The 16,972-nt window shown below is 33.6% G+C and overlaps 1 protein-coding gene across 1 annotated transcript in view; it reads left to right on the top strand.

Annotated features, from left to right (window-relative positions):
- LOC142340471 (uncharacterized) overlaps positions 1-14,831 on the top strand; it is a 42,132-nt gene extending 27,301 nt beyond the window's left edge. Inside the window, exons 4-6 of the mRNA XM_075391045.1 lie at positions 6,349-6,487; positions 8,963-9,055; positions 14,549-14,831. Coding sequence (XP_075247160.1) covers positions 6,349-6,487; positions 8,963-9,055; positions 14,549-14,831 — 515 coding nt within the window. The remainder of the gene's footprint in view (positions 1-6,348; positions 6,488-8,962; positions 9,056-14,548) is intronic.
- The last annotated feature ends 2,141 nt before the right edge of the window (positions 14,832-16,972 follow it).

Raw genomic sequence — 16,972 nt, 5'->3', positions numbered from 1 at the left:
CCCACTATAAATCACGGTGCTAAGATTAGTTTTGTATCTTGACTTTTTCACACTGATAATGGGTATATATACAGCTGATTTTTGAGTCCTTTTTCATCCCCAAATTCAAATCACCATCTTGATCTAATAATCAGATCTCTCCTGTAAATCTCTAAATTCTACTGTAAAATATCATTTTGTTATTCTCTCATTTTTGAGAAATTAATTCTTTTACTTAGTTAAAAACGCTTTTTATTCCGCTTGCGAATGTCCATAACCCAACATCTTACAACCATTCACAGCATTCACCACAATTCTTACATTTCTTAGCAATTTTTAGCGGTCACACCTCGGCCCGAGTACTCTGGGCTGGTAAAATCTAATAATCAAATCTAAATATTCGGCAACAATTGTGCTTTGCCGTCAGATCTAACATATTGGCTAAGCGTATTTTTGAATATTTTGAAATTGCTGTAGTCCATTTGAAGAACACTCTTTGTTTCCATAAAATCCGTGAAAAAAAATCTAATGTTATTAAAAATATTTTAAAAAAGCAGTGATTTATTTAATTAGCGTTGCCAGCTATAACGAAAATATTAAAAATTATGTACTATTCGACGATGACTTGTGAAAACAGTTTCTGTTTGACGTTAAAAAGGTAACCGATAAGTCATGTGTTGACTCCAATATTGTTTGTCAATTCATTTGTTCGGTCAACTCGGATCAATGCAGCATCGTAATGCAGTACTGAACTATGATACATGAAACCTCTGTTTTATTTTGGCCATTGTAGATTTCGTCATTTTTACGATGAAATTTGAAACTATTTCGAAAGCCAATGAGCAGCTGTTTGTATTCCTGTTTGAAAACTGGACAGGCCAAGAAATCAGTTTAATTTTTTGATTTTTGAATGACCAGTATAAAATTTACTTGAATAAAATTATGAACCTCCAAGATGGCAAATTTTCATTGCTACAGTTGCCTACTAATAGGCTACAGGAAGCATTATCAGTCAAAAAAAAACATTCATACTTTTGTGTCAGGCCGCATAATAAAAAGAAATTTTGTCTACGCAGGAGAGAGGGGAGGGTTTCTAATTAACATCAAATTATCGAAGTCATAGCTTAGTCTCTTGTCTGATTGTTCTGAATGTTCTATCCTTATTTAGCTGTAGAAGACTCTTCTCCTTCGTCCTCTAACCCTGTCATCCCTGATACAACTTATCATCCGCGTGATCAAACGACTCCTACTACTGTTCCTGCTACAAAGCCAGAAACTGTTGTTCCTCCCGGTTATAATCATTATTTGTTCCGACCCTCTTGAGGGGGGAGGAACTATATACTCAACTGGGTTTTTTTTTTTTTGTTCAGTGAATTTTCGCCGCTCGATATATTCATCGTAGAGAGTTGAGACTGGTATCATTAGAAAGCTCGTCCAGCGTAGAATATGGAATTAAAAAGATTTTTTTAATTTTCGTTTTCTACAGGGAGTTATCGAGGCTTAAACTTCTGAGAAAAGAAGAGTGAATTCAAGTTGTTTTTATTCACATTTTCCGGAATTTTTGCCTAAATTTTCGCCAATTTTGCTAAAATTTGTTATAATTTTTAAGAACAGTGTCGTTGATTTTATTTTTGAAGACAAACAAGCAATGTTGATTGTTTTGCTTTAATTTTTCTGGTCAAAAAATCTGGATACACATTTCAAAATTTAGCCTTTTTCATCAACAACAGCACGAAATAAGCTACTTTAGTCCACTTTGATTAAATTTGCCTACAGTACACCCCCAAACAACACTCATACAATCTTTGTAGACTCAGAGGGGGGCTATTTTTACTTCAGAGTCCGCAGAGAGTGCCTTGTAGTTAAAACTTTGCCGTTTTTTGCTAACTTTACTCGTTGATTATCAAAAATGCAAAATTTATTTTGAGTTTCAACTCAGAATTTATATATATCTACAACATTCGAAAAATCAATTGTTCTTAACGGACAATAAGTATTAACAGGGTAGTTTTGGGCCATTCTTGGACTGTTACAATCCAAAAAAATCGGGTTGTAATCAGTCGGTCTTTTTTTTTAAAAAAAAAAAAGACTTTTTTTTAATAATAAAGAACAGAACATATCAAATCAAAGCTCAGGAGTGATAGGTCCAACCAATTTGCTTGCTAAACAACTCCAGGCTAATGCATTTAGTTTTTTAATTGAAAGTTTATGGTCGTTTCTTTTTTCAAAATAATTGACTTTTCAATAAATAATGGCTTAATTAACTTTTCCTCTATTTTTTTCTTAATTTGTTCAACTTCCAAATTAGTGTCAGCAAAAAAAGACTGCTTTTTCTTTCTACTGAGTTAACATTTTTTCTCGGTTGCAGTTTTAAGCCTGAAATTATTGTTTTCTGGCTTTGATACTACAAGATTTTAGATTTTTGTTTGTTTTGATATTTGCCAGTTTTTCACGTTTTCTAATTTTGTCACATTATCACATTATTGACAGTTCTCATGTCACCTTATTAGCATTCAAATTAAAGCACAATTGAACATATTAAAATCCTGAAAGATATAAATCATCGTTTTAATGGCCTCGACGCCTCTTTCTTGAAGAAATCAATTGTATTTTTTAATTTTGTCTTAACTGTCATTTATACTTTGTCGTTTCGGTCGTATGAAATTTCCTGTATAGTGATAGCTTTCATTTGCTTTTCATGGAAAAATAGAAAATCCGATATTCTGATATTAGCAGATAGCTGATGGCTTTTATGACTTTCAAACCCATCGTTTTCCAAAATTAAAAAAAAAACTTTTTACTTTCGCAATTTTGTTCTTTTTATGTTTCTTTTTGTTACCTAATCTCGTTAGTTGATTACAGGTCAAATATGACATTATGGGTGTCAAGGAAACAAAAGGGATTGGTGTCCCAAAATCTTTTTTTTAAAGATTTTGTTATGACCTTACTGGCTTCGACACCGCTTTTTCACAAAAAAAAATTAAATTAATTTGATTTTTGTCATATTTGACGTTCCTTTTGTAGATGCAAGAAATATTCTGGATAATTACAGGTCTCGAGGGTTTCCTTTTCATGAAAAAACGACGATATTTAAATAGCTCTTTTTGTAATGAATGCCTTTCATGACATTGAATGTAATTTTGTTTCGAAAAAAAAATTAAAAGTATTACATACTTTAGCACTTCGCTTTTTTGTCTACTTGTTACCTAGTCTTACTAATGAATGGCCACGTACTACATTATAGCTGTTTGAAGAAGGCGCAATCAAATATATTTTGAGTGCCAAAATTTGGCTTGACGGTTTTGACAGCGTTTTCTGGCAAGTTTCAATTGAAATTTTGTTTGTTCTTTGTTGTTCTTTTTAGCCGCTCTAAAAAATGAATAAGGTCAGGTCCTAATGCCCTTCTATAGAAGCAGTGGTAATCGCAAATTTGTGGTAATATTAATTTATTCCTAATGGTATTTATTACTTTGAAAATAATTGTTTCAAAAAAAATAAGTTAATTTTTTTTACTTTTCTGTTTTTGTTCTTTTTTGTATATTTGTTACCAAACCTTTTTATGGACTGGTCGCATATGTTTTCTGGTGATTTATAAGTTATTTTTGTTTAGTTTCAGGTTTATCTGACAGTATGTTGACTTTGTTATTAAATTTAGTTTTTAAGAGGGACATAAATTTTTCTATGTAATTAATGTTTGTTGTTGTTGTTGTTTGATTTTGCTGTTCGTTTTGACTCGCTTTCTTAATATTGACATATTACAGCAATCTAATGCATCAATTTTTACTCCACTGAGTTATTTGTTTTGGAGGTTATCTTATCGTTCATACAGAATTTTTTGAAAAAGACTTGGGCTTTTTTGGGATTCGCAAAAAATAATTTTTGGGTTTTTCTATCTGTTCCTCATTTGGTAGACAATTATGCCAAAATTGTGGATGGGCGGGGTCGGAACCTTATGTGCCATTGCACATTACCGAGCCGCCTTGTGATTCTTGTATTTTAAGCTAACTTTTATAATAATTGAAAATCATAATAAACACCACGCCGAAATTGCGTTTCAAAAGTTGGCATTTCTTATTTTTGGGGCCGTTTGGCCTTTCATAGACAACAATGACAAAACTTTGGCCAAAAAAAGTCTGATTTATTTTCATTGTTAATTACGATTTAAAAAATGTAACGTTAACCGTCAAGAGAAATGACGAAAAAAGCATCAATTTTGTCACTTCTACTGGCGGATTATGTAACGTGTGTCCACGATTTGAGCATTCTAACAACAGACAACTTTGTTACTCAAACTTAACTAGTACTGCAGACCAATCTCAGAGATAAAATCCTTCTTGCTAGACATGATATGGTTTGTCAAAAAGTTAGTAATTTTCTACTTAATCCTCGAGGGACAATCCTGTAATCAATCGCCAATTAGATTTTCTTTCGTTTTGCTTTAAGTATGACTTGCTGTTAAGTGCTTGAATCATTTACTTGCTGCTATATTCATTGTGGACTGCGGCGATCGCTGTCAATAAGAGTGAAGATTTTCAAATAGTGTTACTGAAGCGGAAGTAACTTTTGCAACGCATGAAAGCAAAATAACTTCAGTTTATTTTTGATTGCTCTCGAACGAAATTTGAAGCAGTTGATTGGTTTTTTCAAACGTGTTGGTTTTTTTCATGCTAAATTTATGCTTGAACTTTTTGCATTTTCGTTGCAGAACTTTTTTTGACTTCGTAAGTAATTTTTTCACATATTAGCTCGTCGAGCTCGGCGTTTTTTAGTGCTCTAAGTTTCTCTCATTCTGAAATCAAGTTCGTTGGTAAGGGCGATTGTTGGCGGAAGGAAATCAAAACCATTGTAGCTGAGTGGGTAAGATGTCAGAATGAGAACAAGGAGTGCTGTGTTTCTAATCCCTATTGTGTCAGTTTTTGGCTCCCCTAAAACATTTCTAAGCCACACCCCTCTAAATTAAATCGACCCCGTCTGTCGTTCGATATCAATTCATTCGACGTTTGTAGATTTATGTTTCAATTTGCTGTCAGTTTTTCAGACAAAAATGATACACCATTTTCTACGCTATTCGTCAATTTTTTTGGCTCATTTGCAGTTCACCATTCAAATTTTCTTCAAATTGGTAGTAAAAATTTTAGTTCAAAAGACTAACACCTAAATTTGAAATGAGCCTGAGATCAGACTGAAATCATTAAGAGATGTTTATTCTGAACCCAATTCATTTGCCAGTTCGGCATACTACCTCTTAAAAACCATTTGTCAAATTTAATGAGTTATTTATTTATTTTTTTTATAAATTCGGTTGCTACCTAAAAACAGGCAGGCAGTTTAACATGTAACGTTTGGATGCGAGCGTTCAATTTTGGCAATGAATGTTTTTTGTTTCTGTTAGTTAATGATGCGCTGTATAGTAACCTCATTTGTAAGCATGAGAGATAGTATCGTGAAAATTGTTTTCCAAAATTGTCCAGAGAATTGTTAAATATCATTGCGAATAATAACTTTTTGCTTTTTAAATCTGTCAAAAGCAGATTCGCGTTTCACGGTTTGGTTTGATTTTCAGTTTCTTATTGAAGAAATGTCTTATCATTTGTTTCGGCATAGTTTTAATATTGCATTACTTTTCATTTAAGATTGTTTTCTAATCTTTTTCGTTTGTCCCGGCATAGAGGGTGAATATGATATGAACATATTGATTCACTGCGTATTGACATGCGCCTTGTGATTAGGGTATTCGGAGGCGCCAACGGAAAATATCCTTACTATTTTTGAAACATGCATTGCCAGTAAATTCTGGGCCAATAAATCTTGAAAATGTGGCGCTGCTTACTTTCTCAATATTGAAATTTGCAGGTGCGTGTTTCAAGTATTGTATTTTTTGTTTTCTCCGACAAAAAAAGGGAGATAATATGACGTAACCACGATTATGGCTGTCAAATATCAATATCCAACCACCCCCATCCCCTCCCGAACTTTAGACCAGACCCCAAAAACTACTTTAATTGTCATAATGGCGGCATTTTCTAGCAACCTTCTCACTGCTATTGATTAACTAACTCATTTTGCACAGATGAATAACAACTTGGTCATTTTAGTACCTTAAAAACATGGTCAATGACTTTCAAAACAAACCCACATAAAAATCTTCACCTAGTTTTGGATGACAAAAAAGCTTCCAGGGCATTTATTTGTTTCCTTGGAGGTGGATGTCTCTCCTAGAAAAATGTTGCGTGTCATATTGCGGGGGGCGGGGGGGGGGGGGGGGGGGGGTTGGGTGTTCTAGGGGTTTATTTAAATTTCTCATAACCCACGTGAGACCTGGGACATTTTTTTATTTTATTAATGAGAAACAATTTGTTATTATTTCAGATAAAACAGACGAGGAAGAAGAAGGTGATGGTGGTGGAGGTAACACAGCTGTGACTGTAGTTATCATCATCCTATCTGTTGTCACATTGCTGCTCATATCTGTAATTGTCGTCATAGTCCTCAAGAAAAAATTCAAATTGTTAGTATGAACAAAAATTTATGTTCCGTTTCAGTTTAACCCGTCAAAGCGTTTGAGAGCTGAGAATGTAGATGAAAAAAATTTTCTCTACCTCAATTAGCGCTCTATTCACAAGACAAAGCTACTAAAATCTGGTCATAGAATCGGTTTTGTTCTGACTCGATGAAGTGTATTGGTGGAGCGTCTTTTTTCTCGATATTTTTGACTGACTGTTTTTGAAATAGGAACCGCCTCTCGTGAAAACTAAGTGTTTAAATCATTTTGCTAAACACAATTGAAGAACATAGACAATATAATGGTTTTCTGTTCATTACTCATTTTTGAGGACAACTTTGAACTAAATTTGCTACCCTTTTCAAAAATGTTTCATATTTTTTTCATTTTTAGTTTTGTTTTTTCAAAATTTTATTTATCAGGTTAACCAAAAAACTTAGGTTATATCAGACAATAAATGTTCTCACACGATGTTTTTTGCAATTATATAAATCCAGTGGTCTAATATATAATATAAAAATATAATATAATATAAGTTGAACATTTTATTTATAATCAGGAGTTTCAGATTTAGTTTGTCTGTGTGCCTTTTTGGCACTATATTGTACGAGTTGTATGGATTGAAGAAATAATTTGGGGCACAATTCTGATCTAGAATTTTTCTATCACTGTTCATCATATAACTAATACTTTATATGATAATTTTTGAAAAAAAAACTGACAATTGAGTCAAATGTATCACGTTAGTGCAAAACTTATGTTGGCACAACGGGAAAATGAGAGATGATGACACAAAACAGAAAATTTTAAATAGGTTAATTTAAACTGATTTCTTGAGTGGTTTAACAATAGTTTTTTTATGTTAGCTAACTCAGATACATGATTCTAAATTTTGATGAAACTTATGAAGAGATTTTGATTAAACTCAATTTTGATTAAATGCAGTCATTAGCCAGGTTTACAACACCAATAGCTTAAAAAATTGTCTGTTCCTTATAAAAGCGATGTAAATAGTTTTAGTTTGTGCGTGTATGTTGATTGAGTTAGTGAGTTAAGAAAAGGCAAACCAAAACAAGTCTTTAGTCTTTTGTTAAATAATCAATTGTAAATTGTCGACGGAACTTAGGCAACAAAAAACGGAAAAATGATGATTTGAAGATCAGTTGTGAGGACGAAGAAAAAAACGTAACCTTTTACGTTGGTAGGTCAACAGCATTTTATTCTCAATGCAATATACCGCAAAGAAACGACTTATTGGGTTACTTTGCTGTTTGAAATAATGACTTTTAAGTTTGCTTGTGAATTTGTTTTTCTTTGGAACGAAAAAAAGAATTTTATCTCCCCACTTGTTTGAATACATTCATGTTAAAGCGCCATTGCACATTTTGATTTTTTTTTAAATAGTGTATTTTTCTCTTATTTTTGTTCCGTAAAAACCAGCTCCAATTTTGCATTATTCATCGTATACCAAATTTTGCAATTTTTGACAGTGAAACGTTGGAATTGAGGCGAGCTGCAAATAGTTCTGTAGTTAAATTGCTAGGAATTGAGTTAAAATTTCCATTTTTATAACAACAAATATGACTCAATCATTCTCTTGGACGATTATGTTTTCAAAATTTCACAGAAAAAGCAAAAAAATATACCGTTTTTAAATTCCGATTTCATTTTTAAAAATTATGCTAAGAACAAAATTCACGTGATATCTTGGTGTCATTGGGAAATCAAACACTACACACAGTTTTGGTTGAATCTGAAAAATAAAGAATCTTGCTCAGCTTCAGAATTTCTCAAAACATTTTCAGACAATTCAGAACTTGAGATTTAGTTTTTCAGATCATTACAATGAATGTGATTTGCCATTGGCCTTGCGGGTCCTCTTAAAGACCACAATCTGTTTCTAATTTAGACTTCAATAGCATTTTTAAGGAAGCTAATCAGTTTAGGGATTTATTTCTATGTTTTGTCCAGATAATTGTATCTGTCATCTACCATTTCACATTTTTGAAGCTTTTTTTCAGTACCAAGTGTTCACAACTCCTTTTCACTTCATATTTTTGTTCGGAAATTTGAAAGTAGTTGCTGTCTGGAGCTGTTCTCAAACCTTTAAAAATCTTGACATGTTTAAACTAAAGTTAATGTTATTATTGGCTAAAAACCATTGTTACTATCAATTTTCTAGCAATAAAAACCTGTTCTAGCAATCAGCTTACTCAGTAATCAGTTCTATGTGACAATATGTTAAATTAACATTTGAATTTTCAATTAGGCCCAACTGTTGAAATTATTATTTTCATTTGAAACTGTTTTTCATCGATTACAATAGAAATTGAAGTCAAATTGTCAACCCAAGAAAACAAACCTACAAAACGAGATTGACTTAAAAGTTGATTTTTTGTGGTATATCCTTTTATTTTGAGTATATAGAGAACTTAGAATTTTGTTTTGAATTTACGCTAGCATTTTGAAATGATATTATAGGAACCAGTGTTCGTCTTTATCATCTTCACCAGATGTGACAGTGAGCTACTCAAAGCACAACAACAGTGGGGATGGACAAGCTGCACTCTATTTGTGAGTTTTTCTCCTTTTTTTAAAAAAAAATAATTTTTTATTTTTAATTTAAAATTTTTTAAATTGCATCAGCAGTAATAGCGAAGCCTATCTGCGTCGTAAATCGTGTAAAAATTGGGTTGAACTGTACGCCTCCAAAATTGTTTAAGAGTGAACACAGTTCGCCAATTTTAGTACCCATAAAGAATGACAACTCCATACAAATTACAACCTGTTTACCAGTACGATCCTTGTTTCACCTCAAAAAGGTCATGATCGTTGTATGAAATCAAAGAAATCTTCAATCATTGTTATGGCAGTTCATGCGAGAAAATTAATGTGGTGAAGCAATTTGGCATCAATTGGCATCAATATTGGCATTGTATATGATTTGTACGAAAGTTTGACACGCAAAAGGACTGCAAATATGGTAACAATGCTTGACTAATGATCGCAAAAATTAGACATTTGATGTGAAACTTTGCAATGATGTAACTTGTTGCATCAAATTTTGGAGACGACTTGACTTACAATTCTATACCTTTTCCTAATGAAAACTAAAGTATACATCTGCTCGTGAGAACGAGAACACAAAATAACTCATTTGTTTATTAAGACTTTGCTTAGCTTGATGACTGGTCTTACTTTCTCACCATGTGGAGTTCTCAGTTTCACGGAGCGTACTACACCATCTGAACCGGGGTAAATTTCTATAACTTTTGCAAGAGGCCAGAGACCTCGTGGCGTGAAGTCTTCAAGTAGCCAAACCAAATCATTTACCTTGAGGTTTTCAGAAGTTTTGTTCCACTTCGACCTTGTCTGTTGATTAGGGATGTATTCGCGAAGAAATCTATTCCAAAAGTGCGAGGCTAGTTCTTGAGCAGATTTCCATGACCTGGACACGATGACTTTTTGCGATTCGAAGAGACCAGGAGGGTAGTTAAGTGACGCTCTTCCGAGTAAAAAGTGGTTAGGCGTGAGAGGCAGAGGATCGTTAATTTCACTCGGGACATTAGTTAGAGGTCTAGAATTCATATTGGATTCAATCTCACATACCAGTGTCCACAAAATATCATCTGAAAGGGTTCTTGACCCAATTACTTTGTACAGAGATAACTTCAATATCTGCACTAGGCGTTCCCAACTTCCACCGAAGTGTGGAGCCGCAGGAGGGTTAAACACCCACTCAATATCGACCTGCATCAGATGCAAGTGACTTGCAAAGTCTTGGGAATTTCTAAGGCTTGCAATACTGGATTGCAAAGAGTTATTTGATCCAACAAAAGATTTTCCACAATCGGAAAAGAACTTTTTTGGTTTTCCTTTGCTCAATTTAGTTTGTCCCCCTTTCACTCGCCCATAACTTTGGTTCCTCCCAAACTTCCTTTTCCAATTATTATATTTGCGATCGATTATCTTATCTTGTCTTATCTTGCTGATTTTACACCGATATCATACAGTACAGCAACAGTTCGTGATCCTACAGTTGGGGCCGAGGATGTCACTGACATGACTTCTTTTTGTCGAAAACAAACGGAAGTGACTTTCGACAAGAGCCACACAACACAAAATACAATCATGCAAAACACTCGCAATCAAAGGAAACTAATTTATTTAATCTAAATCAAAATAACAAACAACATTTTTTAATAGCACTTTCGAACGATAACCCCCACCCAAATTAAGATGTTTTGATAACAATTTATGATCTTTCTATGACTACTAGGAAATCATACAAATCAGTTATTAAATAATACTGCGAACCCAATAAAAACCCAATAAAAATACTACGATTTTTGTATGACGAGCAACCCAGGGAGCTTTGAGCAGAGGAATTTATAAATTAATTGTTTAAAATTGATGTCGATTTCACAAAATTCTTCCAATTGCGCTTCACTAATTCTTCGTATTTCTCGATGTGAGGATTGATCTCTCCTTATTGCAGTCCTATCTAACCGCAAAATCTTTGTCAAAGGGGATCATTTCTTAAAATTCTGATAATTTCCGGTGTTGGTTAGACTGCTCGGATCGAGGTTTCAGGACCATCTCAGCACATTCTGTGTAAAAATGAGCTGAAATACGCTTTCTGTGTTGAAATATTTATATAAATTTATGGAACTTTGAGCGCACTTATGAATTGACCGTGTTTTTGACTCAAATTTTAAGCAAATTTCTGCTGCCACTGAGTTCAATTATTAGCTCATGTCAAAAATTTATTGTTTTGCATTTCATTTTTTTTCAAAATTTTAACAATTTTCTAACACAAACTTCAAGAATTCGTCCAAAAGTTTATTAATGAAAAACCCTTTCATGTCCATTTTTTTAATCATATTTTTAATGTTAGGGGGGTTCAAGCATGCCATAAACTGTGACAATGTACCAAAACTGGATGTGACACCAGCATGCTTACTTGCAAGCCTAGTATGATAACCATTGGATCAATTGGATTTAAACTCTTGAACTTGGAAATCTCTCATAACCCACTCTCATGTTCCGCAACGCTTCATCTCTCTAGCCAAGTTTACTATGAATAAGTAGAGCATCTTTACTAGAGCCGTGTTAAGTTGATTTTATGTAAAAAAACATTAGGATGTTTTCTCTCAACCTTCTAACATTCTTCTCTAGATCGAGCTCTGGTTTTCTGCTAAGATCTGTCAAGATCAATTGTCTTCAGCTAAGATTTCTCAAAGATTTCGCAAGTTGATGCCTAAGAAGGATCGCCTTGCAAGAGTCTTGCTTTTTTACGAGGCAACCATCCCCAATCTCTAGGGTTGTTTTTTTTACAATAATCAACAGCCGCCCTGATTTTATCAGTGGACTATTAAAATAGCAGCTCTGTTTCTTTAGTCCCCCAAAGGAATTGGATTGTATTGGTGTGCTGTATTTTTTCAAGATCTGTTCCCACTTTTTCGGCTTTTTCATGCCAATGAGAAGTCCAATTAGAGTCGTTATTTTAGTCTCGCAGTTGCAATAAATGTGTCGGTTTGGAGCGGATTTTTTAAATACCTTTAAAAAGAGTGAAAAATCAGTAACAAACTTTCAGTTCTTGAGAAGGATTTTTTTCAATTGCGTCAATTCGATTTCTGTTTTTAGTATGATATAAATGTCTATTTGATACTAACAAGAACGCAATGAAGAACAAAAAATTGTACTTAGGAGCTTCATAGTTCCAGTTTATAGATACTGGTTTGCATTACTTTGACGCTAGTTTTTTAAAAAAAAATTGCTAGCGAACATTTGAGTCCGCGAATATTAGTTGTGATTTCTGTTGTCGTAGTATTTAATTCAATTTACGACATGTTGTTAATGAAGATCAAATTGTTCGATTTAATTGTTTTCTTTCAAAATAAATGCTTTCGGTGACTTTCACACTAAAAGTTTTCAGGAAATATAGCCCATTTTTTAGCTCGTATTTTTAAATCTTTTAGTTTATCTTGTAGTGTCATAATTAGGAGGCCCTATTGATTTTAACAAGGACGTAATGAAGATTTAATAAATCTACTTTATAGTTCCAGTTCACAGATAGTGTTTTGCATAACTTTGACTGTAGTTTTTTTTTCAAAAAATAATTAGTAAAGTTTTGCCTACGCGGGTAAAGTTTTGCTATTGGGGATTTAGCTTATTCAGTTTTATTGTGCCGTTTCAAAACTAATACTTTTTTAAATATTGTGAATTTTTGTTGTTCACTTCGTTGTCTTATCTCTTAGTCCATTAATAGCCTACCTCATGGGTTGCTAATGATAATGTGCTTGATCGAAGTAATTGCGTCACTTCATGGCTAATGCTTTCTGTGACATTTACCTTATTCATTTCAAAGAAACAGAAAATTATTGTTCTTTTGCGAGTAATGGATATACTTTTTGATTTTTTTTTTACTTAGTCTCAATATTGACAAGTTAGTTGCAAAAGCATTGATAAAATTCAATATATGAACTTGCATGAGTTCTTAGCAGTCATTTTTCATTCTTAAATAAAATTTTGACACTTTTTGAAAACGATAATTATTTCGTATGCGAGTCATTTTAATTTACTTTAATTATTTCTTATCAATTATCAAAAAACAGTTGTCATTGACCTTCTGAGATAATTTTTTAAAAATTTTTGGTTTCAGTCCTATTGCTAACATTTTTAATGAGTAAGATACTGTTCATTATCGAATTTCTAATTTCTGCCTTCTTTTGTAGTACAGTCAATTTTCTGTCAGCAATTATAACCGATAAAAGATACACTTTTGAAATTTATTTTATAATGTGGTTATTAGTTTTTATCAAGTTCCGTTGTTTTTTTAAAATAATTTGACGCCACTGACGTTCAAAAAATAATATGTTTTGACAATTTCTATATTTGTCTTGTGTACTAATTTTACCGCGGTGTATGTGTGTTCACAAAATAATGTTATTTTGGTGATTTTTAAAACGTTAGATATTGGAAAACAAAAATTCTAATTGCTCTTAAATATTCGGAGTTTTTTAAAATTTTGCTTGTATGGGGTCATTGGTTTTGTTGACCGTCTGGATATCTCTGTAAAGACAATAATTGTCAGGTTATTTGGTCACTCAGCTCTGAGATTTCAGTTCATGACTTTTCTAGTTAAGATTTAATAAATCAAATTAATTGAAATGTATTAGGGGGCCGTCTTAAGATCGTTTCAAACATTTTCTTGATTTTTGATATCAAATTGGAGAATTGATTTTTGTTCACATCGAAACAAGCATTCGAGCAAAAGATAAGTGGTCTGGCGTGATATTTTTTCAGTTCCATTTCAAAATAGAGTGAGAAAACTGCGTTTGAACAGAATTTCGCTTTCTCGGTTGTTGTTTTATGCTCACATGCGGCCAGTTGGCTTAGACTTCTGCTACTTTTTTGATGAGATTTTTTTCTAAATGGTTTTCCCAATCCATTTAGTGTCCATTTTGAGTCTATAATGTCCTTTTGTTTGGTGAATGAAAATTCTTTGATTTACGTCAGGTTTTGTCCTGTTATGTTTTGTTTTTCGTCGAATAAACGTTTGTTTTGCTGTACTGCAAGTCACAGCTTGTTCAAAATTTCCCGTGAAATCTTTTTAATTTCTCTAGGCAAGTTTTAATCTTTTCTCATTCTGATCAAGACGTTTTTGAACAGTAATTGCTCAATGAAGCAATCTAAAATAAAAAAAACTCTAATGCTGATTGCTATTGAAACTATTCTCTGTATCCCTTCATTAAGAAACAGGATTATGTCTAATTACGGAATGATATCAAAATTTTTCGCACTTGAAAACAATTTTTGAACAAAAAAAGTTTTTCAATCTGGGTTATTTCAATCCCAATCTGGGTTATGAGTTATCGGGGTTATAACGGTGGTTAGTCTCCGTCAATCTGCCGGTTATGTTATGTGTTAATATATTTACTTACTTCTGTCTTAAGTTTTCTAGAATTTTGGGCATAGAATAGATAGAAAATTTAACTTACAAGATGTGTAACATTGTTCTTGATAAGCTCTTGAAACGGTGTTTGATTTTTCAAATCTTTATAGCTCAAATCCTACAAACGCAACGAGAGCCGCGTACACTAAACAAAACAACTATGTCAATTTCGAAGGTATCAATAACAGCGGTTATGTCCCATCTGAGAGGCGGGATTCGGGTGTGGGTGGGTCTGTGGGTTTTAACCCTGACGACCCAATCTCTCAGCCATCAGCCCCTCCACCGTACACTTCTGGAAGCCCCAATGCAGTGTATGGATGGACTGATCCTTCAAATGGGGGGTGGGGCAGAGGTTCTCCTGGACCCAGCTGGTTGAATGCTGAGCAGCGATGATGGGAAAAAAAGTTCTCCGATTTTTCCAGATCGGGAGGTCCTTGTTCAAAATCACTTATGGCCAGACCATCAAAATCACACCGGGGGGGGGGTACATTCACTATTTACCTGATGTGTAGTACTAACCAAATTTGAATGAGATAAAAAGTCTGATTACGGGTCTTTATGTTCTGGAAAGGTGTGATCAGGCGGCCATTTTGACCGAGGACCTTGACCTGGGCTGTTTCTGAGCGAAAACTCAGTAAAGAATATTTTACTTAAATCCTTATTCACAAAATTGGTGCCGTTAGTTGACAACAGACGATTGGTTGCATAAAACGATTATCGCTTTCTCTGATGCTTTTCCTCTTCATCAATTATTCTGCCCTTTTCATTTCTGACCCCCTCCCCATCTCTTCTGACCCCTCTACGCATAAGTTATGGAGAGTTATTGAGATGATTAGAGATTAACTCAAACTTTGGAGCGTACGACTCTCTCAAAATTCATCCTTAATTGGATTTTTAACCAGAAAAAATTGTCCATTTAACAAATGAAAGCTCATTATTTTCTTTGGATTGTTGAAAATAGCCAAAAATTTGCAGATATATATATATATATATATATATATATATATATATATATATATATATATATATTCTGTTAAAACACTCGCGTGCACATTTTAAAATGCCGAAAGTCTGCAGTGCCAGAAGTCAAAATGCCAGAAGTTGCTACATAGCCAGAAGTTGAATTTCGTTGACTTTCCTCATTTTAAAACGTTCGCGTTTCGTGTTTTAAGCATGGTTAAGTGACTCTGCAGAAGTCACTTCGAAATTCTGACTTAAAATTTCGAACCGCTTTGCGGCTCTCGATAAACGCCAGAAGTTCTCAATGACTTGAAGCATAGTCACTTAATCATTACTTAACGTCTAATATGGGGGCTGAAACATAAGAGATCCAAATTCGCAAATTTATCAATTTTCACGAATATAGTTGATAAGTGTTGCTGAGAGAAAGACCATATAGTAAAAAAAATTTCAATATTTTGATTTTTTGGGAAAGAAATTCAAATTTCTGATTGGCACGTGTTCTATAACACAGGAGAGATCCGAAGAATGAATATCATACAAGTCTTTGAAGAGGGCAGATTCAATTCACAGTTCTTCACCTTCTGTAGATTTAGCTGACCTAAAAATATTTTTGTAATGTTTTCCTCTTGTTCTAGTAAATTAACTGCCAAAATAAATTTAACAAATGAATTTAACCTGTATTTTTACTTGAGGCCCTGGCCGGCGCACTGTCAATTCGTAATCAGTATTCTGCAAACGCCAGCGTAGACTGTTTTCAGTACCCTATTTAACGCTGGCAATAAAATATTGTGTGTTATATATTCTTTCAGCCTGTTACGAGCTTTTTACCGTCTAGGATCTATTCTGTTTGTCCCCCCCCCGAAGTTTAGTGGGAATATATGTTTTATGACCTCCAGGCGCACGTGCATTAGTTTTGCATAGTAACGTGCAATATAACAACACATAATTTGCAAATGGGGGTCATTAAAAACACGGGGGGGGCAGAATAGATACACCATGATGTTTTGGGATCTTTTTATTCCATCCCTGCAAATTATTGGGGAGTGTTGCAAAGTTTTATGCGAGCTCAATTTTCTCTCTTCGGCCAGTTGTGGCGATCGATAACTTTTGCAGAGAGATACAATGGAGATCGAAAAGCTCTAGACTCAAACATTTTTTCGGTATCTCAATTAATAAATTTGGCTTGTAGTTTTCAAATTTTCACAATTTTCTTTCAATTGAAAATTTTTCCTACTTTGAATCTGGAATGGTCCTAATCTATAACTGGGACTCATATTGGCCTTCACCTTGTCTCTATGTGTTACTGAGTAAATAAAAGAGCAGCGAGAAAACTAAGCGACGAATCTATGCGCTATCCAGCGAGAAAGTTTATTACGTAATTTCTTAACCATTTAACATCTAATATGCATAGAAAGCTCAGAAAAAGTCCGTTTAACATAATTTTCGCTAAGCCTACTAATATACTAAATCGATTGCGCTCTTTTTAGGCTTAAAATTTTTATGTTTCGAAAACGTTTCGGTGACCAATCTGAGCCGAAAATCGGATCAGACAAAATTCCTGCTAGCAAATA

The sequence above is a fragment of the Convolutriloba macropyga genome, chromosome 5 (genome assembly GCF_964194025.1).
Source record: "Convolutriloba macropyga chromosome 5, txConMacr16.3, whole genome shotgun sequence".
Taxonomy (NCBI): domain Eukaryota; kingdom Metazoa; phylum Xenacoelomorpha; order Acoela; family Convolutidae; genus Convolutriloba; species Convolutriloba macropyga.
The sequence above is the reverse complement of the archived record's forward strand: the minus strand, read 5'-3'. Positions and strand labels throughout refer to the sequence as shown.